General features: G+C 40.2%; 1 protein-coding gene across 1 annotated transcript; it reads right to left on the reverse strand.

The window, feature by feature from the left end:
* Positions 1 to 11,131: 11,131 nt before the first annotated feature.
* LOC127659252 (BTB/POZ domain-containing protein KCTD4-like) lies at positions 11,132 to 12,662 on the reverse strand. The gene has a single exon (XM_052148990.1). It carries the CDS (start codon positions 12,544 to 12,546, stop codon positions 11,770 to 11,772), a length of 777 nt encoding a protein of 258 aa, XP_052004950.1. The 5' UTR covers positions 12,547 to 12,662; the 3' UTR covers positions 11,132 to 11,769.
* Positions 12,663 to 24,826: the final 12,164 nt, after the last annotated feature.

Consider the following 24,826-nt stretch of genomic DNA (forward strand, 5'->3'; position numbering starts at 1 on the left):
AATGGACTCGATTCTAGCGGGAGACAGTTGTGCCCGCATAGTGATCGAACACCATACACAATGGACAGTGTTCTGAGTGGGAGAGAGGACACTTTTCATGGCGTTGAGCCTCAACCCCATAGAAACTAGATGAGCTAAGACGGTATCACTGTGCTGAACTGCCAGTTGCTGGAACTGTGCTAGGATCAGCCAGTTGTCTATGTAATTCAGAATGCGGATGCCCCGGAGTCGCAAAGGAGCCGGCCTGCATCATGCATTCGTGAATGTGCGGGTTAAGAGGGCTAGGCCGAATGGAAGAACCCGATACTGGAAGTCTTCGCCCCCGAAAGCGAACCTCAGGATCTTCCTGTGTTGCGGCAGAACTTCTAAGTGAAGAAGTGCGTCATAAGATCGATGGTGACCAGCCAAACGTGATGTTGGGCTTGTGACACGATCGTCTTGATAGGCAGCATCTTGGACTTGAACACCCAGACTGGGTAGTTCAGGATTTAAGGGCTAATGCCAGACGCAACCCCTCACCCTCCATGGGAACCAGGAAGTATATGGTGTAATAACCTGACTCTCTCTCTGGAAGGGGAACACATTCTATGGCCCCTTTAACCAGGAGATTTGCATTTTTTATTTTTTTTCTTACAGTAGACATGACTAATCCGGTTCCACGGAAGTGGTGACCACGGCATTGAAACACGGAGGATGGCAAGAGAATTGAATTCTGTAGCCTCTTTCTACTGTTCTTAGAGCCCACATAGAAATACCAGGCAGAAGTTTCCACGCTGCCAGGCTTTCTAGGATGGATACTAATCTCAGAACTTCCTGTTGAGGGGATGTCAGGTGTTCCGAGTCCTGAAATAAGGCATGAACAGCGGTACACCCAACTTTTAGTTAGAAACCTCTGCTTCCTAAAACACCAAAGGCGGCGGGGAAGGAGAGGATTCGTGAGGGTACCGGGAGGGGCGTAGTGAATAGGACACACGCCCCGTCCCGAGGGGAGCTACCCCCACCGGGTTAAGTGCAAGACACTCAGGGTTTTTTCCTCCTTGAGATAACTGCCCTGAGGTCTTGCTTTGGAGGCTGTCGGGGGCGACGAGCCTGTCCCCAGTCCTGACAAGGGGGAGCACGACTCGCCACGCTCTGTTTTTGAGCCTCTCTTCTAAGAGCACCGGGGTGGGACTGGGTGGCCGATGGCCCCGCCCCCTGAGTGCGGCGAGGGAAGAATTGCCCAAACGCTTCCTCATGGCTTTTTTGCCTCCTGAAACCTGGAGATAACGTAGTCATAGCGTCTCCGAAAAGCCCAGAAGGCGAAATTGGGGCATCAAGGTGAAAAGTTTTATCTTTGTCCTTGATGCCTGATAGGTTGAGCCATAAATGTCTCTCCGTGCTGACCAATGCGAACATAGACCGGCCAATAGCACGGGCTGTCTTCTTGGTCGCACGAAGAGACAGGTCCGTAGCTTGACGAAGCTCAGAAAATGCTTCCTCGTCGAGCGCGGAACCTGCACTCAGGTCCTTAAGCAGATCAGCCTGGTATGCCTGCAAGACCGCCATGGTGTGCAGGGCAGCTGGTATGCCAGCCTGACCCGCCGCTTGATACGCCTTCCCCACTAGCGTGGAGGTGGTCCTGCACAGCTTCGTGGGGAGTGAAGTTCTTTTCATTGATGATGCCGAGCCTGGTGAGAGATAACCCGCAAGAGTCTCTTCAACCGGCGGCATCATCGAATACCCCCGTGCCTTAGCACCCACGATAGTCGAATATATCGCCGTTGAGGGCACGTGAATACGGGAAGTATAAGGTCTCCTCCATGAACGAGAAAGCTCGTCATGGAGGTCATTAAAGAAGGGAAGGGACTGATGAGGCATTCCCTTCCCCCGGCCACCAGACAAAAATCTATCTTCCAATTTGGAGTGTTTGGGGGTCTCTTGTTGTCGTGGCCAGTCTATTTTAAGCTTGGCCACAGCATGAGTAACCACGTCGAGCAATTCCTCTGTTGATTTATCAAACCCGGAATGCCCGGAGGTGGATAGCTCTATCTCCGCTGAACCAAATGAGTCACGGTCTTCCTCATGAACTGAAGAGGCGCCGTAGCACACTTCAAGATCACGGGAAGGACCGGCTGGATCTGAGGAGAGAGTGAGCGAAAGGGACAAACCCGTCTCTCGCTCCTCCGCCAGATCCATGCGAGAGCCCCACGAATGAAGTGTGGGCGCTGACTCCCGGAAATGAGCGAGGCGAGCGCGAAGGATTTTGCCCGAAAGCAGATCACAATGCTCGCACCCGCTCTGCCCCAACGCAAGAGCAGCATGCTCTTCCCCCAAACAAATGAAACAAAACTGAGGCGTGTCCGTCTCAGGCATAGAGCGGAGACAGGGAAACATGCACCGTTTGGCTTGATTCTCAGTCATTTTTTTTTTTTACCGACCGATATATATATATATATATATATATATATATATATATATATATATATATATATTCTTTTCTTTCAGAGGAAACAGAAAGGAGAAAAGGTATCAACTGCACACTGCCTAACAGAATCTAACTCCTAACAGAGGAAAGAAAGTTTGACAGATTGTGAAAGCACACATCACAGAATGGCTCTGAAGACGAAATGTGTGATGATGCACCGGTGATGCATCTATTTATAGCCACTGCGCCAGGTGCGTCCAATGATTACATCAGCAGAGGCTATAAATTCCAGTCAATGTTCATTGACATGTTGCATACATATTCACAGCTGGTCACACTGAGACGTGTTCCCCGTATCGCTTAGCAAAAGCGCAGCATCATAGTGAAGCTTTTTGTAAAGGGAACAAAACATTTTCTCCTGAATGAACTGAATCACCTTAGGCGAACATGGCTTGCATTTACACAATGCGTGGCATTGTTTTAAAATGTGTTAATTGGGGTAAAAAAATTTAAAAAGCCACATCGAACCCAACATAATCACACGGGAGGTCAATATGTTGTTTCCATTAATTCCAGTACTCTAGGCCATATTATGCCAACTCACTGGCAAGCTCCAGACATCTTTGCATCGGCTCTGTTGTGTTTACCTTTCCCTGTGGCATGACTGGAAGTGTGTTGCGTCTGCAGTATGGGAGACCCCTTACTTACGATTTTCGATTTCATGCTGAGATCAGTCTATCCAAACCATAGCCGCGATTAGTTTTAATCAATCATCAACACTGTTCAACTAGCAGAGTTCTCCAAGTTGAAGAATTTCAGGGATGAGCATGAACAGGAGAAATATCACCAAACAAACACCTTAGAAGACCCAAAACTTCTGTGCATTTTGCCATCATTTTTAGGTAAACTGAACAAAGCCTGTTTGCCCAGGATCTTAAAGTCACATAAACTTGCAGTCTTCAAAGGCCATTTACTTTTCATAGATGAAACATGTTGTTTTGTAATCTGATTGCATTAATATGTAACTACTGTATAACAGTGCAGCTCATGTGCACAACATAATAATTGCAGCCTGACTGAAATTCACACATGCTAAGTGTGGAATTGCAATCATTGTGTTCTGCGCTTTTGTTCACTTATGATTTTTTTTCCCTCAGTCGTCTGTTTAGCGCTCACAAGCCCCAGGTATTGATTAAGCGGTTGCTAAGCAACAGGTTAGCCACAGAAGTTGGCCATGAATAGAGACTCTGCTTGTACAGATAAAAGCTTTTTCTGGGGGTGGAAGGGTGGCAGTGCCTTTTTCTCAGTAAGTTATGAATTGACATAGTTCAGGTTATGAAAATCTTTTATCGGATAATGCAAGGCTTAAACACTCTACTTTGGTATTACACTGGCAGCCAAAAGTTTGGAATAATGTACAGATTTAGCTGCTTCAGTAGGAAATTGGTACTTTAATTCACCAAAGTGGCATTCAACTGATCACAAAGTATAGTCCAGACATTACTGATGTAAAAAACAGCACAAGCACATTTTGAAAAAAGTAATTTTTTATAAAATCTAGACAGGCCCTATTTCCAGCAGCCATCACTCCAACACCTTATCCTTGAGTAATCATACTAAATTGCTAATTTGGTACTAGAAAATCACTTGCCATTGTATCAAACACAGTTGAAAGCTATTTGGTTTGTTAAATTAAACATTGTCTTTGTGTTTGTTTTTGAGTTGCCACTGTGTTCAATAGACTGGCATGTCTTAAGGTCAATATTAGGTAAAAAATGGCAAAAAAGAAACAGCTTTCTCTAGAATCTCATCAGTCAATCATTGTATTTTTTTTGTAATTAAATTTTTTCTATTGATTCAAAGAAAATAACACAACAGAGAATAAAACAACATATACACACCGAATCAACATTTTACTTTTTACCCTCGCTAATATCCCTCCCCAAACACCAAGCCCACCCAACCCCAAAGAACACCACTGTGTTCACATTAAATAATACAAATATATCAAATGAATAAAAAATACAATATATAATAAACATGCATAATTAAACTAAATTTCTCTTTTCTCATCCCTTTCCCTAGAGTTCCCCAAAACCACCAAATACCTACCCCACTTCCTGAAAAACAGGTCCTCTAGTCCCAGCCTTCTATCTGTCATCTCCTCAAAAGCCACCACCCTCCCCAACTGGTCTGACTTCCAACCCCTTAAATTAATTTGTCTGCCAATCATCATGCTAGTCAGAACCCAATTATTTACATATTTGTCCCCCAAATTTATAACTGCCCCATCACCCAAAATACAAAGTCCGGGGCAAAGTAAAATTTGAATGCCCAAAACGTCACAAATAATTCTGAACCTTTAACCAAGTCTCTAAATTCTAATTGGCATCGCCAGCAGGTAGATGTGTCCAAGACCAAGCCTATATAATCTAGAGAGGGGTCCAATCAAATCTATGTAAAATCTTAAAATTGCATAAGGTTCACCCTTGCATCTCTAGATGCAGACATGATGGGCAAGGACTTCCCGTTCAATAGAAAACCAGGGAGGGGCTCTTTCAGTTGGAATTGATAAATGAGCCAAATGACTGAGACGAACACATAATAATAAAACAAAATCTTGGGTAGGCCTATCCCACCTTGTCAGTCGCCGATGTAATTTGATGAAATGTAGTCTGGAACGTTTACTATTCCTAATGAAGGACTTTGCTATGCTATCAAATTGCTTGAAATAAGAGAGAGGGAATCTTATAGGGAGTGACTGTAGCAGGTAGTTGAATTTTGGAATACAGATCTTTTTAATAACATTAACCTTCCCAATCATCGATAAATTGAATGAAGCCCACCTGTCCACATCCCTCGAAAAGCTTTTTATTAAAGGGTCAAAGAAAATGTTAAACTCGCTTGTACCCGTATAAACTTCTAGCAAAAGTGGAGCCAGTTATGTAGCATAAGATCTAAATAAATCAGTAGCAAAGCCATCTGGCCCTTCCCTGTAGGTAAGGCCTTAATTACCTCATCAAGCTCCTAAGGTTATCTCAGAATCCAGATAATTTTTTGTTCAGTTGTTAATTTAAGGAGTTTTAATGGTTTCACAAATGTTCTAATATCTTCATCAGTAGACGAAGATGTGGAACTATAAAGATCAATATAGAATTCGTCAAAGGCATTATTAATATCAATGGCAGAGGTACAAATTTCCCCACCAGCAGATTTCACTGAGGGAATGGTAGAGAAAGGCTCTCTCTGCTTTATATATCTAGCCATAAGCTTCCCTGCTTTGTCCCCCGAGCCTTGCCCTGAATAACCAAAACTCCACTTTCCACGACAAACTACTTCTACATTATATCTGTATTTCACTTGGTTCAATTCTCTTGAGGCCATCAGATGACACTTGGCGTTTCAGCTCTGCCTCAGCACTTTTTATTCCCTTCCAATTCCACAAGTTCTCGTGCTTTGGATTTTTTTGTAAATTAGGCATATTGTATAATCTAACCCCTAAGAACCACCTTAAGTGCCTCCCAAGCTATGCCCACAGAAGATACTGAGGGCCAGTTGGTCTCCATATAAACATTGATTTCAGTCTTTAACATTTGTTGGAAATCAGGATTTTGCAACAGGGATACATTAAAGTGCCAACTATATGATTTAATTTTTTTCTAAACTCACCAGGACGTGATCTGAGACTAAGATGTTTCCAGTTGAGCAATCAACAATACATGAAATGTGGGATTTATATATATATATATATAAATGTATTCTAGAATAAATCTTGTGGACTGATGAAAAAAATATATAGTCCCTACCAGATGGGTTCAAAAGTTGCCAAATATCTACAAGACCAAGAATTGTACACATCCTTTGAAGCATCATTGTTGCTATTGGGGGAACACTTTTGCTTCACTATGATCAAGGACTGAGTCCATCAAAAGATTAAAGTCTCCTCCCAATATTATATCATGAGTGGTGCCAGCGGCTTGCAACATCCCTTCAAGATCAATAAAAAAGCCCTGATCATCAACGTTAGGTGCGTAAATATAGCCAAATCCATCCTTTGTCCCTGAATTTCTGCTTAAACAATAACGAATCTCCCTAATTTATCTTTAATCTATTTGAGATATTTTTCCTTCCTTCTTTTTATGGGGTGCCCCAACCCGTTCACACTCCACGTGGAGAAAGTGTTCAGTGAGCCGGCTGTTTATGAGTGCAGCAGATGACGTAATTATTCCAATGTCCCACAAAAATACTCCACAAAAACAAACTCCAGCCAACAGGAGACATAAGCACTAAGAACTCACCCATTGTTTCTATGAAGGACAGTGCTTGTGCGGGTGCTTGTGTTGGGCATAAAAATACTTTGCGGCAATCCTTGGTGTCTATTCTCAGTTTGGCTGGCAAGTGCAAAAGCGATCTTCTGTTGATGTACGAGTTTCATATATTCCTTGAACATATTGTGTTTCTCTCTTGTCGAATTCGCGAAGTCCGGGAACAAGAAAATATTGTGATTCTTCCAAGAAACCTTTCATTTGCTCCTCGCCTGGCACAACATGAGATCTTTATCGGATGATCTCAGAAATTTGGCTAGAATTGATCAGGGCCTGTCTCCCTCAGTGGGTCTGCAAGCCAGGGCTCTGTGAGCTCGCTCGATTTTCAGCTTATAACCTGTTATGTCCAGCAAACTCGGGAAGAGCTCATCCTGGAATTTCAACATATCTCTGTCTTTTTCATGTTCAGGTGTTCCAACCTGGTATGTTGTTCCTTCGGCTCCTATTTTCAAAATCATCCAGTTTTTTCATGATGTCTTCCAGGTCTATTTTGGTTGCGAACAGATTAGGGGATGTTTCTCTTTCCGATGACTCGATCGACATATTAGAGCAAGATCCTCCAAGGCAGCAACAACTTTCGTCAGCATCACCTACATGTTGGACAGTTGACTGAATATCCCCAGCCGCACCATCTAAATCGAGTCCCTGGTCTGCAGGCCCATCAGAGTTTTTGGCTTGAGCACGTAAGTGTCTTTTAATGTCTCCAGAGCCTGAGGATTCTGAATTCTGTGCCATGTTTACCTCAAAGAGCACCCAGAGCTGGGTGAATCGAATTTCACCGGATTATAAAATGAAAATAATAAAAAAACTAGCAAAGTGTGCAGAGCTCGCCGTTTACACATCTGCTCTTCGCATGGTGTCCAGTCAATCATTGTTTTGAATGGAGATGATGAGTTGAATGCCACTTTAATAATAAATGCGAATACAAGTACCAATTTCTTACCAAAAGAGCAAAATCTGTACATTATTCCAAACATTTGGCTGCTGTGTATTTATTTATTTTTTGTCATTGGTATTGAAAAGGATATGGAGGAGCTGTTTGAGGGACTGAGGTCATATTGTGCAACTAGGGAGCAGAAGGACGTGTTTGTTTGTCTGTGTCTTAAAGGCCAAACTAAAAAACCCTGCATCTAAGGTCATGAACAGTGATTGCATTGAACTGCTCTTCACATCAATTTATTTTTAGTTCTGAACGCTTCAGGAGAACTGGCAAGCAGAGGGCAAGAGTCATGTTTAATGGCTCTTTTGGTTAAAACATGTGATTCAGACATGGATACATGTGTCTTTAGCTTTTCGCTCACTGATTTACGTGAGGGACTCTGCACAGAAATGTATCATGTTTTAGGTTTTTCATTGGTATACAACATCCTTAAAACAAGATAAATTTACTTGAAGCAAACTGACAAATATTAAGTCTTGTTTTTAAGAGACATCTAACACAATTTAGTCAAATAAACTTGTTTTCCTTTTTGATTTAGGCAAATTGTACTTAACCCATTATATTTACTGAATATACTGTATATTCTGGTATATAAGAACAAGAACTGTGAAGGTCCAAAAAGGGCATAAAGGCAGAATAAATTAATCTGTATGACTCCAGTGTTTTAATCCATATTTTCTGAAATGATATGATAGCTGTGGGTGAGAAACAGATCAATATTGAAGACCTTTTTTACTATAAATTCTCCTCCCTGCCAAGTAGATGGTGATATGCACAAAGCCAAAAACAAAGTGTAGATTTATAGTAAAAAGGACTTAAATATGTATCTTTTTCTTACCCAAACCTATTATATCACTTCCACTGGAGTCGTATGAATACTTTCATGCCGCCTTGAAACCTTAGAAGTTCTCGCCATCATTCACTTGCATCTTCAATTTTCTTCTAAAAATCTTTTTTGTGTTCTGAAGAAAAAAGTAAGTCTGGGATGAGTAAATGATGAGAGAATTTTCATTTTTGGGCAAACTATTCTTTACTTCACTAAACTTCAGTACATTTTGTTAGATTTCTCTGAAAACAAGACTTATATTTTTGTAATTTTGCTTCTAAAATGTATGTAAAGGATATTTAAAAAATATTAAATTGCTTAGTAAGAAAAGGACTTTGGCAGCGTAAATTGAAAATGTAAAAACTTCTCCTACCTACTCGTTTTGAGAGAAAGGGCGCTTAGTAAAAGCTTTCCAAAGAATTATCCATGTTCTTTTGTGAGCAGTCGGTCTGTCAGAAAGCAGCAGTGTATGTACCAGGTGCTGTGATGTGTGGAGGAGATGCTGAGAATTTGATAAGCTGTCATGGTCTGACTTTTTTTTCTTACTTGTTAACTCCACAAAGTCCTCCACAAGGTTGAAGAGAGGCAGCTTGACTTGATTGTCATGGCACTTAAAGCTTGTTGCCAGGATAAGTTAGACCCAAAGAGTTGGACACCATTGTACACACATTCACTACTCTTTTGAAAGTCTCAAATGTTTTTTTTCTTAGTGTACAGTTGTGCAGCTTTCCATATGTGGCTTGAAATAGAAATGTTGCCTTTGAGTTTGCACAAAAGAATCACGTGACCATGGTAATCAGGGCTGAATGTTGGAGGTAAAGAAGAGTTGATTTATTTTTTCTCAGTTGCATATATGTAGCCATGTTTAGTGCATTATTATTTAATTAAAGATTATTAGTCATTTAAGCATTTATTTCACTGTACTTAACACTAGGTGGCAAATATGTTTATTTTGAAATCAGTAGTTTCACTGTTTGTTAATATGAATCTTAGTGATACTGTAACATATGGGTTGATACATCTTTAGTAAATGAGAATCTAAAATACTTTATGAATGATAATTAAGCAAATGCTGTCAATGGACATAATTTTGGACAAACGATGAGCAAATATCAAAAGGCTTGTGTTGATTTGTGTAGATACATGTACAATATCTTCGTGATTTTTAAAATGTCCAACTTTTTGCAAGTGTCAAGGTACATGTTCAATTGAAGGCATTTTATTTGTGCTTCATTTTGTTCGGCTCAGCCTTGGACGCATGCATTTTTCTTTTCCTCCTCTCTCTGAAACTCTGCATTGCTTTGATTTATCCAACTGTGCCTTCCTTTTACAGATGGCTTTGACTTTTGCCCATTTTGATTTGTTTGAACATTGCGGCGTGCCACCATTCAAGCTCACACTTTGATTAAGTACATACCAAGGAATTTAATTATTTTCTCTTCAATATTTTCTCGGTTAGTGAGAAATTGGTCTCTTCAGGGCAGACGGTTTTGGAAGTCACATGTTAGCCTGGCTGTTAATGTTGATCAGTTTCAGAAGGAGCCATTAGTCATGTTTCCTTGGGAGCACTTGATGAAAATCTTTGGCGTCTTTGTGGTATGTAGGAGTCTCATTTGCCTGGCAACAATTGTATGTGAGACCAATCCATGAATATTTCAGCTGATAATAGGCTTCTTCCATTTTAAATAAATGCTCCCTCTTGCCAGCACCCTCCTGCAAGGTTTCCAGTTCCCTGCTGGTACTGGGTTTGAAACACATCAGCCAGAGATGACGACTAATAAGCCCTGCTGTGTCTCATCAAAAATGAATGACTGATATCTGCAATTAAAAAGGACCCTATTTTTGATGTCCACACAACCAACTGGTGATTGAAGATGTTTCTGTGTCCCCATGTCAGAAATGTGCTTCTGATTCATTTTAGTGGGAGATTGCATGCCAGATTTGATGAAAACAGATGGATGCTAGTGTGTGGAGATGTCAGCTAATCCAAAGTGAGTGTAACCATATGTCCGCCATTGCCTCGCCTCTGAAAGGGGCAACTTGTAACTGTAACTTAATTTAGCTGTGTGTCAAACAGAGATGTTTTGCTCTTGACTGCAGTACGGATGTGTTGGTTGCAAAACTGTCTGGTTGAATAATCTGTTCTAATCTTGATACAATCCCATATTTATTTTCATAAATATTCTTCATTCTGATTTACGTAACTCCAATTAAATGTGTTTTTGCCTGATTTAAACATGAGGTAAATAAAAAAAATGTACTTACCCTCATAGGTTTTTAAACACGTATTTCTTCTGTGGAACACTAAGGAGATATTTGGTAGCATGCTAGTCTCAGCCACTAGTGTCACACTTTTATTGCATATGTTTCTATGGAATGAAAGTGAATGGTAAATGAGTCAGCCATTCTACATAAAATCTCCTAAAAAGACATGAGGGTGAGTAAATGAAGACATCTTTGATTTGTTTCAGATGTTTTTTTTCAGAAGCAGTGCAGTCATACTGAAATATCTGTGATTGATATTTATGTATGTCATGTGCTCTAAAATTGCACTCATACCCTTTAGAATTTGGATCAATGCTGGAGGAAATTGGACAACTATTAAAAAGAGCTTTGTAGGTCATGTTTTACTGCATAATATTGAAAACTTTTAATTAAGGACAGTGGTCTCATACAAGCTGACTTCACAGCATATAAGAAAAAATAAATGCAGCTATATTCATACAGCATACTGTAATTTGTCAAGTAACATTGCACAGCCATAAGAATTAACACAGTTACACAGACAAAACCAAAGTGTTGCAGTCTAGATTGTCACCTAGATTATGAATCATAGTCTTATTTATAAACATAAACATTTAAATAATAATTTGAATAAGTTATATTGTGGCTTTTTTTTATGATGCTCACAGACTCAAAATTACAACCTATTGTTCACAACACTTCATCAAATTGCCAGAAATCACAACATTTGCTTACAAATGAAATGATCATTGCACTTGCATTCAGCCTTTTGATTGTACAGTACTCTGCAAGCATCATCAACATTATAAAATGCTCATCTTCTGGTAAAAACAACTTGCAAACAGAAAAAAACAAAACACAAAACAAACCCCACAATACACATCGTCTCTTGTTTTTCAGTGCTGTTAGTTGGAGCATGTCATGTAGAAGCAGAGTGGAGGATTTCAGAACAGGTTGTCGGTTGAAGACGCTGGTGTTTGCAGATGGTTTCCAGTAGGTCATGTGGTGAGTGGTGACAGTTCTGGTTGGGTCACTTGACAAAATGCAGAGCCTCGCACTGAACCACTGAGCCACGACTGCTGTCTAGACTGGTAAGTAGACGAAAGCCTCCTTTCAGGGCAAGCATCACCGTCTCCAGCTTCAGGCACTCTAGTGTGCACAAAAACGTGCTGTCCTGCTTCAACACAAGCCGAGAGCCTTGCTCCGATTTGATGAAATGCCGGAACTGAATGATGTTGGACGACACCTCGAACTCCTCCGGAAATCCATCTAGCCGACTCTTGGAGATCTGCACCAGGCGATTCTTCACCTTCTCGATGATGCTGGTGTCGCTGCAGTAGATCCTCAGACCCTGGGAGCGCTCATGGCTGTCCGTCACCTCAAGGAAGGCGGGCTCTCGTTGCGTGGCCTTCTGTTGCTCCCAGTCCTGCAAGGCTTGGGCCAGCTCGCTCAGCCGGTAGAAGTCGGCCTCGCGCCGGAGCAGCCCTGCTTCCTTGAAGTCATCGGGCAGTACCAGCTGACCCAAACGCAAGAAATTTAAGACGTGCCGGAAGATGGGGCCATCGCGGTCAATGAAGGTGTTGCCCATGGAGTCCACATGCACCACAGGCTTCTTCCCAGTCACAATCTCCTCCAACAAAGAGCCAGGGTGCTTGGACAGGGTCTGCCGTTGTGCCGCGTACATGTAGCCCCCCACGTTGATGGTGATGGTGCCTGAGGAAGGTTTCTTAAAGCTCTTGCTGGGCTGCAGCAAGTCTGGGTTGATCTGTCTCAGTTCGCTCTCCATCCTTCTGAGATTCCATTCCATGCCGTTCCTCACACCCAGCCTGATGGAGTGTGTGTGGAGCGTGTGTGTGAGCGGGCGGGCGAACAAATAGGAGTGCAGCTGAGCAGTGCTGGCATGGAGCACGGGAGCAGTGTGCGCTTCCAGCAGTGTCTGAGCCTTTCACAGCCACTCACGCACACATACATATATGTGTGCGCATGCACTCTTACACTTGCAGTAGGAGGGGGGTGTTAAGGGTGGGCTTTACTGCGTCAGTGGTGTGGGCTCAGGAAAGAGAAAGCGTGCTGCTCGCTGCCCTGCACTCTAAATGCTGAATTTAATCACCTTTCCACTTCAGCGCCTTTTCTGACTCTGGCTCGGCAATTAGTGCTGCTGCCCTGTGATGAAAGGGCTCCTCGTCGGGTGGCGGCACGTGAACTCACCGAGAGGGCCAAATCACAGGGATCCCACATAATGAACTACCTCAAATGAAACCGTGAGAAGTGTGAGATGTTTTCATGTCTATCTTGTGAAGTCATTTCTCTGGAGAGCTGTCTGTGTATTGTGCAGACAATTGGCAGCATTATCGGTAAATTATGAGTATATGAAATACAATGTAGGTGTATTTATGTAAATGATTTGTTGGTTCTTCATTTCAAAAGGGATGAATGCATTGAAGTGTTCTCACTCTCTTTGGGGGAGAAAGGTTGCGTTTGCTTTGAGCAACCCAGTTATCAATGTTGTATGTGTAATGTACTGTCTCCGTAATTGGCCTCAAGCCATCTTTAAGGGTGTTAGACATGAAACCGAGACGTATGGTGCTGTGCCACCAAGTAATCCAACCTGGGATGAGAACCTGGAATAGAGATTCTTAATAATATTGGTCATTCTTATTATAGCCCCATCTTAAGGTGGGCTGTCCTGCAGAAACAAGCCTGAGCCTTTGTCTGTCTCAAGGAAGAAATGCCCTTAAACAGCAGTAGAATTGCTGCAACATCTCTTTGAGTCATATCACTAACACTAACACAGCCTGCCATTCATTCTTGAAGTATGCCATGTTAAGTTGGCATCTCATCAGTTGACTCGAATCAACTCGATACAGTAACATCAGACCAGGGGAGATGGACCCATCTGAGCCAATGTTTGTGTCATGTACATCACTGTGAGCTGAGATGGGCTGGAGGCTAACTTGCAGCCAGCGTGTTGGGGTCAGTTTGATTTTAATTATCAGGTTGTTTAAATAGGGTCTATTCACCCAAGACACATTCTTATCACTTTCTCGGTGAAGGACTCACTGAATATAAATGGTAAAATACCAGATAGACAAGCCATCATTTACCATCCCCAATGCTTTTTGAAATGGCTCAAGAGTTTGTATATTGCTAGTGTGCATTATAACGAGATCTGGAACTGGAAGTCATTATTTTTCATGTTTTTGTCTGAGTGGTTGTCTTGGTTGTCATCTGTGGCGTAAACGCTGTCAGACGTACACTCTAATTTAATGCTTTTCTGATAGCGATATGTTTCAGGGAAAGAAAGAAAAAACAAAAACAAAATGTGAATAAATTAATCTCTGCTCCTGATATACTTCTATTAACATGCAGCTACAAATTGATTTATTAAAAAATTTGAACATCCAGACCTGTTGCTGTGACAGCAACTCCAAGATGAGCTTCGAAGAACAGAACAATAAAGGATTGTGCCAAATGCCCAACAGCTAAATCCAGCTAACTTAGTGATACACACAAAAATAACCCTGATCACTGAATCAATATTATTTTTTAATAAAGGCAATAAAGGATCATATTAAAATATTTGAAGATAGCCTAATTAATATGCATGAGCTTAGCCACATAAACAACACAAATTGTTCCAGCTCCGCTGTACCCACCACTTTTTTAAACAAAGTGACGCACATGCACGTAGCTATCTGATTATAGATTCAGTGACAGTTCATTATAGTCCTATACGGCTGATTACGTCATAGAGACTGGCTCAGTCATGGTTTCAATCACCATGTAATTGCTGGGTTTATTAAGCTACATTTGAATTGCAAAAAGGCATTAAACAGAAAGAAGAGTGGGAGGCTGACCTGCTTTTCCACATATCTGCTTTTATTTTAATTATTTAACTTGTTTGAGCAACTTGAGGAGGCCCAAATTCATTTTAGTTTACCAGTGGAGAAGTTGCGCAAGCAAGCTAATGTAGATCAGAGCTCATAAATGAGAGAGACTCTATTTATACTCTGCCAAAAGTATATGACGTATTGACAAATGCAGAGTCAATCAATGGAGGCGACATGGAGCAAATGCTGTGCTTTTAGCCTGTGAATTATTCTCAATGAGTGCTTTTTGTGCATATTTATGGACGTCAAACTGCATGATCAAATGTAAGTGCGGACCCCTAATTAAAGGATTTGGCTTTTCCAATGATTTCGGTGAAGACAAATGCCATTTGTTACAGCAAACAATACCATTCTCGAGAATTGTGAGTTTCCAACTTTGTGGCAACAGTTTGGGGAGGGTCCTTTTCTGTTCCAGCATGTTGTGAACAAGTCGGAATTCGCATACTACCATACTACTAATACTACTAATACTATTTTTGCCATAGACACATATGGCAGAAGTAGTCAGAGTAGGATGTGTAAAATGCCATTCCGACTCTGCCTGAGTCTGCTGTAAAAGAGTTTCCTGGCCTGCACAATGTCCAGATCAGGACACCACTGAGTGCATTTACATGCATGTTCTAACACTAATTTTTCTTAACGTGTGTGGACATGTAAACATATTTAAAGTGCGTTCCTTTATTGGTGTAAGGTCATAAACGGTCAATAAACAAATCAACATGGGTAGATTTTTGCCAATTACACCTAATTTGCATCACATGTAAACACTTTAAACGGCATTCTTACCTGCTTATATGATGTGTGCATGTATTGTGCGCATGCCTCTTCACTTTTTGTCGTCAAATGCTGAGAACAACATGAATATTACAAATATCATAAAAAAGCAGATTTCATGCTTTGTCTGTTTTTTTAAATAAGCTTATTTTGGGTTGTAATCAGTGTGTTGGTGTGCTTGTAAATAGGCTTAGGAAACACCTTTGGGATGAATTGGAATGCCAAATGCACAACACTAGTGCCTGATGATATTGTGTCTGAATGTAAGCAAATCCTCACAACCATGTTCCAACATCTAGTGGAAGACCTTAACAGAAGAGCTGAATCTATACAGCAGTAAAGGGTGGTGTGAATGCTTATCTAGCACATTGCTCTTCAGAGAAATGGGGTATCCAGTTGTCCACATACTTGTAGTTGCCTTGTAGTGTATTTACTACACCCATGACTGTAAAATGACACGTTATTTAGTGTTGAATTCTTAGATTGGCAACCATAAGAGAAAAAACATAAATGCACTTGTTTACTATCTGTGCAAAATTTTTATTTATCAATTCTGATTTATCAAGTTCATAAAAAATTTAACTAAGAGCCAACTGAGGTAGAGCAGGGAGAAATTGTGCCACAGACATTATTTAAAAAGATTACGGCTGTTATTCTGCTTTGGCAAAACTTCACAGCGTTATGGCACCTAACAAATTTCAGTGTTGAATGAATGACACTTATTCTTACTCACAAGCCATGAGTGTCACAACTAATGAAAAATCTTAATCGAAAAGCATAAATTAAATGCTACGGTGTTGTAAAATTGAGCCGAAAGCTGCCAGGAGACAAAAATGATCAAATCAACAGGGGCTGGGGTGAGTGATGAGCTTAAGAGACCTTGAGGCATTGAAAAGACTCTTTTTTGTGCTCAATGCTGATGAAGAGGCATCTGGGGAACGAAGCTGAGGCTGCAGGTGGGTGTGTAAGTGGAGGAAGAGAGGCTGTGTCCTGATGAGGGCCATGGATGTTACTGCTCTTTTTCTCTGCATCTGTGGAAGGCAGTCTGGTGGGATCTTTTGAGGAGGTGGAAGACTGACCCCTGTAACCTCGCTATCATCTCAGCAGCGGATCTACAGCCCACCAACAGGTTGAGCAACTCACGCCACCCCCAAACAGTCCTACTTCATTCAGAGCATGTTAATGCATCTCCCGCTGATCTGAATATTGTTCCTCTGGAAATACTTATGTAATGTTGCAGGGCTCGTAAGATGCAGGGGTCACGTGATGTTTAGGGAGGAGATGTGAACCTTGAGGTCTTGGATTGCTCTGACCCCTCTTCATAGCCTCTAGGTAATTGCAAGTAAAATTGATGCTTTGTTGAAGTTGTAAAACATAAGTGGGCATTTTTTATGGACTTACTCAAACAAGTGCTCCAACACTCATCTGGCAATAATTGACAATAATTGTGTGCATTAGTAAAGCTCTGATGGATTTTGTGAGTGAAATATTTATGCCCTTTTAAAAGGTCTCTGGGACAATAGCCGCAATGTATTACAGACATTGCTGTACAATTAATACAATCAATGGGAGCAAGCTGAGCCATAAAGATGACTTCAAAGTGTGCAAATAAATGGGATGGCAGAGCAATACAACGTCAGTTGTACAATCGGTCATTGCTGGTTGACCAAACCTCTGTTTTAACACTTCAGGAGGACAAAGGCATACAAACAACCTGGCTTAATCATACATTTTTAAATGTCAAGTTCAATTTGTAAACGGGGGCTTTTTGTGCCAACGCTCCATTAAAGAGGGCTTACTTTTGAAGTACATGAACATTTTGTGCCAAGTGGAGCAATTAGTTGTGCTGGGCACAAAATGAACACATTTGTGCCTATCATTTGTACTGAATCATAGTGTTAAGCATGCAACAATTGTGTGTGAGCTGTGTAATGTTATTGGAATCGTTCCTATCCTTCATTACAAACACTTCTAACTCAAACTCAGTTTTCAAACTCAAAAGGGGAATTTGTACTTTTGAATATAATAAAATTGAAAGAGGTCTGCCAAGCTCAAATGAAAAAGCACCCTAAAAATCAATAAAGTTGACAGTAAAAACAGAAAGGTGTTTTTTAATTTTCAATTAAAATTTTAACCAGTTTTGCTTTGCGTGTCTCCCTCACTCTCTAGAGAGTGTCTTATTCAAGTGACTGCTTTTTTAATGAAAACATAAAACAAGTAACTCTGAACAAACACTTGGAAATTTGCAATAAATGCATCTGAAAATGTCTGTTTGGATATTACCTCAGTTTCAGGGAACTTGTTTACATTCAGCTGATCTATTCGCCACAGAAGTTTGTTAGAGGTAGACTGTTTTATATAGATACACATAACTTGCTCGGACTGTGAAGAAACTTTAAACAAATATGTACATGTCTAGGACATTTGCGTAGTAGGGATGAACAGGCAGATTTCAGATATAAAATTGACAATTGAATGACTAATGTTTACTCAATGAAATTAGATGATTTTCTATTAAGTCAATAGGCACACTGGAATGTTTGGGCATAGCGATATGACAGCGAAGTGTCTTCACTGTTATTATATTATTAATCAGTGGTCATTACCCTCTTTCTTGATTTGAAAGAAATCATACATTTGATGAAAGGGTGTGGTTTCCTCACTTTACATAATTTAAACATGAATACTTGCAAAACTTAAAGAGGCCCTTTTATGCTTTTGGGGATTTTACCTTTGCTTTAGTGTGTAAAATAGCTGTGTGTGCATGTAAAATATCTGCAAAGTTACAAAGCACAAAGTCCATGCCAAAGGGAGTCACTCTCTCCCACAGAAAACACTGCTGCTGAACTGCCTGAAACGTTTGGTTTGCAGTCCAGCCATTACTTCTGTGACTTAGCTATGACACTATGTAACACATTTGCTTATTGCTCACCTAATGGCTACTTTGGCCTGCCCTCAAAGAAAGGTAGTTATAGCCAAGGCCAGGATGAGTTGGGTTAGTGTTGTCACCATGTCGAGAAGATGCTGTTTTCTTCACTGCGAAAGCAAACCCCCTTTGTATGGACTTCCAAAGTCAGACGAATTGAAGAATCAGTGGTTAAAATTCATTTTTACCACTATTCCTCAGTAGTACAACCACAACCTTTTGTTGTGTTTGCTTCATTTTAATGAGGACTGCTTCCTGAACCGTGCAGAGTTCAATGCCAGATTTTTAAGATGGTTACTCCTGAAAGATGGGGAAGTTCCCAATTTGTTGGGACAATCTTGTGCTTCAAGATAACAACTTGTAAGTATGCTTGATTATTTGTGGATTTATCTGCTACCGAGAGTTCAAATGTGGAGTTTTGTGTTGTAACTATGGTATGCACCCAGTGCGCAGTTGTAGGCCTCTGTTAACCTTCTAGCTAAAGTTATTGTGTTAAAATAGTTTTGCTAATCATCTGCAGGCCCACTTTTACTTACAATTGTGTAGAATTATGCAGATTGTTTGTCGTTCTTACTATAATCTCAAAGAGTCTTTATCAGTGTTAAAGTGTGGAGGTTTACTTATAATTACAAGCTGCAATGTTACGGACGTTATCCACGGTAGTCCACTGCTAACTTGAAATGTAAGAGAGCAACAAAATAAAAATGTACCACTTTGAAACATCCTGCTCAAGTCGTGCTTGCGAAGGTGATTCGGGTTGATCAGCTTGTTCTCCCAAACTTTCATTATCAGACTCGTGCTAGAACTGGTACGGCAAAACCGACACCATTGTTGCCGTAGTTAATATAGTGTTTGCAGCTGCTCAGGAAGCCTCGGGAGCTGAAACTCGGTTATGGTTCCTACACACTCTCTAAGCAGTTGACCAATCACAACAGACTGTGCCAGCTGACCAGGTAAATGACCAACTCTCAAGTACTTCGACCCACTAAAGACAAGTACCCAGTTACTAATAAATTAAAATGTATTTTAAAAATAACATGTATGACACCTATATGAATCTTATATTTTGTTTTATTGACAAACATCACCAAGAACGGCTTCAAAATAAGATAACTTCTACAAACTATGCTCTTCTTTTGGGAAAAAAATTTAATGAACAATATGCCTTAATAAAAATGGAAAACAAAAAACATTTTTAAAAAAATAACAGTAAAAAACATACATATAAACCAATACTGATGGCATGAGGGCAATAAACCAACCACCGTGAAGCATAGGGGTGGCAGAATCATGTTGTGGGGGTGATTTGCTGCAGGAGGGCCTGGTGCACTTCACAAAATATATGGCATCATGAGGCAGAAAAATAATGTGGATACATTGAAGCAACATAACCCAAGAACTTAAAGCTCAGTCACAAATTGGTCTTCCAAATGGACAATGACTTCAAGTATACCTCCAAAGTTGTGGCAAAATGACTTAAGGACAACAAAGTGAAGGTATTGGAGTGGCCATCACAAAGTCCTGACCTCAATCTGATCGAAAATTTGTGGGCAGAACTGAAAAAGTGTGTGCGAGCAAGGAGGCCTACAAACCTGAGTCAGTTACACCAGTTCTGTCCTCCAAATAATGTAAAAGCTCAAACTATTAACTTGTCTGGTCACATTATAAACTGAGAACTATTATTAAGCATAGAAGTTAGACATAAGATCTCAATTTCACTGAACATTGGATAGTGCATGGTTACTCATGCATATTACCTCATCAGTTCTTTGAAACAATGACAGATTGTTGAAACTTACTGAGTGACAAAAGTCCCGCCTACAGGCCAGAACATGTAGTGTTCAACAGCTGGCTATAAATATGAGGGCTGTAAAACTCAGCCGGCAGTCTTTTCTGTGGTGAACTTGTGGAGTGAATAAGCAAGCCCCAAAGCCTCTGACAGAGAGGATGATTTTCAGTGAATAAATACTTAAATTATCTCGGTTCCTTATATAAAATAGCCATTATGTAGCTTCAGAAGATTTGGAATGTAAGTTATATGGACCACTTTAAAAAAACTAAATCTTTAATTTTGGAGCTTGCCAGACCCAATCCCCATTCACTTTCATTATGAATGGAAAAGATCAACCCGGATGTTCTATAAAAATGTATTCATTTTGTATTCACTGGAAAAAAGTAACTCCAGTTTGGAACACCATTTCGGTGAGTATATGAGGACAGAATTTTCATTTTAGGCTGAGCTACTCTTCTAATTCTGTGTAAAGAATAACCAAATCAAATGTCCTTGTTGTTCAGGCAAGCTGGCTCTTGGAAGCATGGTTGTGTAGCGAGCTAACATGAGCTTCTGTCTTCAATCAGAATAATCTGATCCTGTCAAATACATTATTTGTTTTTATTCCCAGGCAGCAGTTTGAAGAATCCATCAAACCTCTTTGTTTGTCCCAGAATATTGAGTAAGCTGTTACAACCAACTACAAAACTGTGTCCAACCACAGCCATAATGTAAGTGCATGCTCGATGTGAGAGAGATGATGGTTGAAATACAGTGAGATTAAAACATTTTGCTTATGTGGAATATGATAAAAAGAAAGAAAGCAGAAGGCAAGCATGCAACAGCTGACAAGCAGAAGGTTCTGGAAATGCTCTTCTCTGCCTTTTAGAAGCATCAGGACTACAACATTAAATACCTGGTAGAAATCACAAAGCAACCAGTGGAGATTGACCAGCTGAGTGTAAACTCCTAACTAGTTGTGACCTGATAAAGTGAAAATCACTAAAAGCTCTTTCCCATGTAAATCTTGAATTGTCCATTTGATTCATCACTTGGTTTATATTTATGTGCCGTTGAACTGGGTAGCCCCTCCCACCATGAAGTCTCATTGGTTTAAAATCCCACTCCATAACTGTACATTAAATATCAAACAGCTTCTGCTAGGCTGTGATTGTGTCACACTGTGCACCATTTTCCCATTCAGTTTGGACAAATTGCTTGTTGTTGGAAACTTGTCATATTGCACATTGTTAGGACATGCTATAAAAACACAATTTGATATGTTTAAGAGCTTATGCCCTGATGCAAACCTGAAATGTGTTCTGTTGATGTTATGCTGCATTCCAATAAAAGTGTGGTAAATTCCTACTTCATATATTCAATCTCTGTCCATAAAGGCATTCCATTGCAAGATGCTCAGACGATGACGTATAAGGAAAGAAAACTGCAACACTCCTGTTTGCTTAGAAGGTGTTTGGCTGTCACCAAAGATGTCTCCTAGCAACCCAATTGATAAACAATGCTACATTGCGAGCATTTGTGCTACAGGTTTACGATTATAAAATATGAATTTACTATCTTGTGTACACCTGTCTCTGCAATCATTTGTTAAACAAGCTTGAATATCATGTAAAGTAGGAACTTTGACTCATTAATTGATTTTATTTAATAAAAGTGAATGTTAATCACTAACTTAGCACATTTCTGGGTTCCAACAAGTTTGTGTGAAGTCACGCACCTGCATCTCGGCGAAATCAGATTTGAAGAGTTCTGCACGAGTTTCCAAGTTGGAAGCCCAACTTCAAGGGGCGTTCCATTGCACTTTTCCTAGTGGGAAGTTGGAAATTCTGACTTTTCAAGTGGAATGGAATGCAGCATTAGTTAGTAATTTTTAATCTTCTAAATTTGCATTTGCAATCATCTTAATTACAGACATTATAAATTGGTAATAATGAACCGACAACAAGAAAGCATAAATATTCTCTATATGTTTGGTGTTGGAGGCTATGCATGGTTGATTGTATTATCAGACTTTATATAAGTGAGCTTGATGTTCCTTTGAATACATGCCCCTTAATCACTGCCTCAGAAAGACTGGCGAAATATAAATGTGATTGAAGTAAGATAAATCATAACTGTATAAGTGAAAGAAACTTAACAGAACAGAGTACAAAAATTGACATAAGTACATTTCTACCTACCACAGTGGGAGTGGAACTCTCTGTTTGTTAGATGGGGTAAGTATTCAGAAAAGCTGTTTTTGCTATTCCATTTGGTTCCACTAGTGATGCAGAATTACAAACTTCACAGTAATGAGTTCAATGCTTGATTGGATTCTGGTAGCCTATAGATTTACCTTTCCTCTAGATTTATTTGAAGGCGATTTTAAGAGAAATTGGAGTGTACAATTCCAAAGGGCCTCATAAGAGCACTTGGGACCTGAAGCCAGAGTATTACCACTATGAGGAAGGACAGGAGGAAGAGGAGGAAAAGATGGAATAATGCAGAATATTTGTTTCCTGCTCATATAATGCTAGGTTGAGTTATTTCTCCCACATATTGTTTCTTTCTGTGCCAGATCTTTTTTGATCTCTGAGTACTTGTTCATTCAGGAAGAACAGAATTATAATAATTTATATGTTTTTGTAATATTCAGCAGGATACTTTTTCTTGGGCTGCATAAGACTGAAGTGTTTGTCTGAGAGCATTATGAAATGAATACTGTAATTTGCATATACTGGAGTAAAGAGCACTTCTGCACTATGGTCACAGAACCATATTAATAACATAGTGAAATAAAAATGCATAGATCCTTGATAATTGACTTCGTCACTTTGTTACTAGTTTTACAAGTGCAGCAGTGGGTGAAAGTCTTGGGTGCAGTTCCGAGCAACATAGCAGTCATGACAGTAATAAGACTGTACAAATCTACAATAAACATCAGATTTACTGGGCTGTATTGACATTCAGGCTGTCGGTTAGTCAGTTGCCAGTGTGAGAGAGTATAATTTATGAGAGTCCAGTGTGAGATTAATAAAGTGCAGTGCTGATTATTGATCATGAGAGATCAAGTGTTCAAAAGTCTGATTGCTTGGGGTAAGAAGCTGTCATGGATTCAGCTGGTGCGGGTCCTGATGCTGCGATACCACCTGCCTGATGGTAACAGTGAGAGTAGACCATGACTCAGGGGGCTGGAGTCTCTGATGATCCTCCAAGCTTTTTTCACACATTGCCTGTTATATGTGTCCTGGAGGGAGGGAAGCTCACCTCCGATGATGTGTCTGGCAGTTTGCACCACCCTTTGCAGGACTTTGCGGTTGTGGGCAGGTGCGGTTTATGCTCTCTGCAGTACTGGTGTTGAACCGTGTGAGGATGTGGTGGTTCATTCCAAACTTCCTCAGCCGTTTAGGAAGAAGAGTCGCTGGTGAGCCTTCTTCACAATGGCCTCAGTGTGGACGGACCATGTGAGTTCCTCAGTGATGTAGACACCGAGGAACTTTAAGCTGCTGACTCTCTCCACCAGTGCTCCATTGATGGTGATGGGGCGGTGTTCTCTGTGTCCTTGATTTAACTGACGTTGAGGGAGAGGTTGTGCTGATGCATTACGATTATCATTATGACCACAAAGTAATTTATTTCTTCATAACAAACATAAAGCAATCTCTTCACACAACAGTCACATCCTTAAATGTTTATTATGAAACTGGTAATTTATAATAGTGGGAGAACAAAGCATTTGACAATTATATAATTATCTAATATATGCTATATATATATATATAGATATATATCTATATATATATATACTGAAATTGTGCATTAACATTGCTTTTCATCTGGGCTTTCTTTCCAAGCCCTATCTGATGTGTGAAAGCCATGTGTGGTAGGTGCTGTAGGTGTGAATTTTTTATCCCATCACCACCTTCATACATTTTTCATTCTTTTTGGCCCTCAAACAAATGCTTTTATTTTTCTTCAGGTTGGGCTGATTCACCACCATTCCATTTGGACTTATAGTTGAGCTAGTGGAAAACTGGTGAGGAAACATGAGTCAAAATAGAGCCTTCAGAACTTAACCTTTAAACCTGAAAAGAAATCGTGTGCTTAGATATTACACGCTATTATATAGGAGTAGCCTACTGGTCGTGACCTCAGCAGTTTGTATTCATCATTGCTCATCTTTACCGTGTTAACTTTTTGACATCTACTCCATATTGACAAACGATTTACAATAAATGTGTATTTAAGATAAAGTTTAAATCATCATACCTTACAATCCTTTGAATTATTTATTATCTTTTTGGCTTCTTGGCTTTACTTTTGCAAACATAAAGTACAGTATTAAGCTTATTCACCATCATATGAGCCAAACAGGGGTAATATCAGGTGTAATGTGTATATACGATGAGGCACAAGGGCTTTTGACATAACTAATTTATGAACACTCGCATTGCTAATGCAGTCCTTGATGGTACAGGTAACAGCCGTCTCTAATACATTTGAATGCATTTTCATTTAAAAGTATCCATCCACCTGCTCTCATCTGATGTACTGACCCCAATGAGAGATCCATGTATATCCTGTGTTCTACAGCCCATCTAAGTGAGGAAAAGGAGGGTGGTTAAGTGTCAGTTAGTTATTACATAGACCATTCGTTCAATGAGTCATCCCCCATAATCAGATGCATGATCATTTATCAACAAGTGTAAAGTAAACACTTTAAAAT

Source organism: Xyrauchen texanus, chromosome 18 (genome assembly GCF_025860055.1).
Source record: "Xyrauchen texanus isolate HMW12.3.18 chromosome 18, RBS_HiC_50CHRs, whole genome shotgun sequence".
Classification (NCBI taxonomy): Eukaryota; Metazoa; Chordata; class Actinopteri; order Cypriniformes; family Catostomidae; genus Xyrauchen; species Xyrauchen texanus.

Excerpts from the sequence above, each read along its gene's own strand:
- LOC127659252 (XM_052148990.1), bottom strand. The coding sequence starts at position 12,546 with ATGGAATGGAATCTCAGAAGGATGGAGAGCGAACTGAGACAGATCAAC.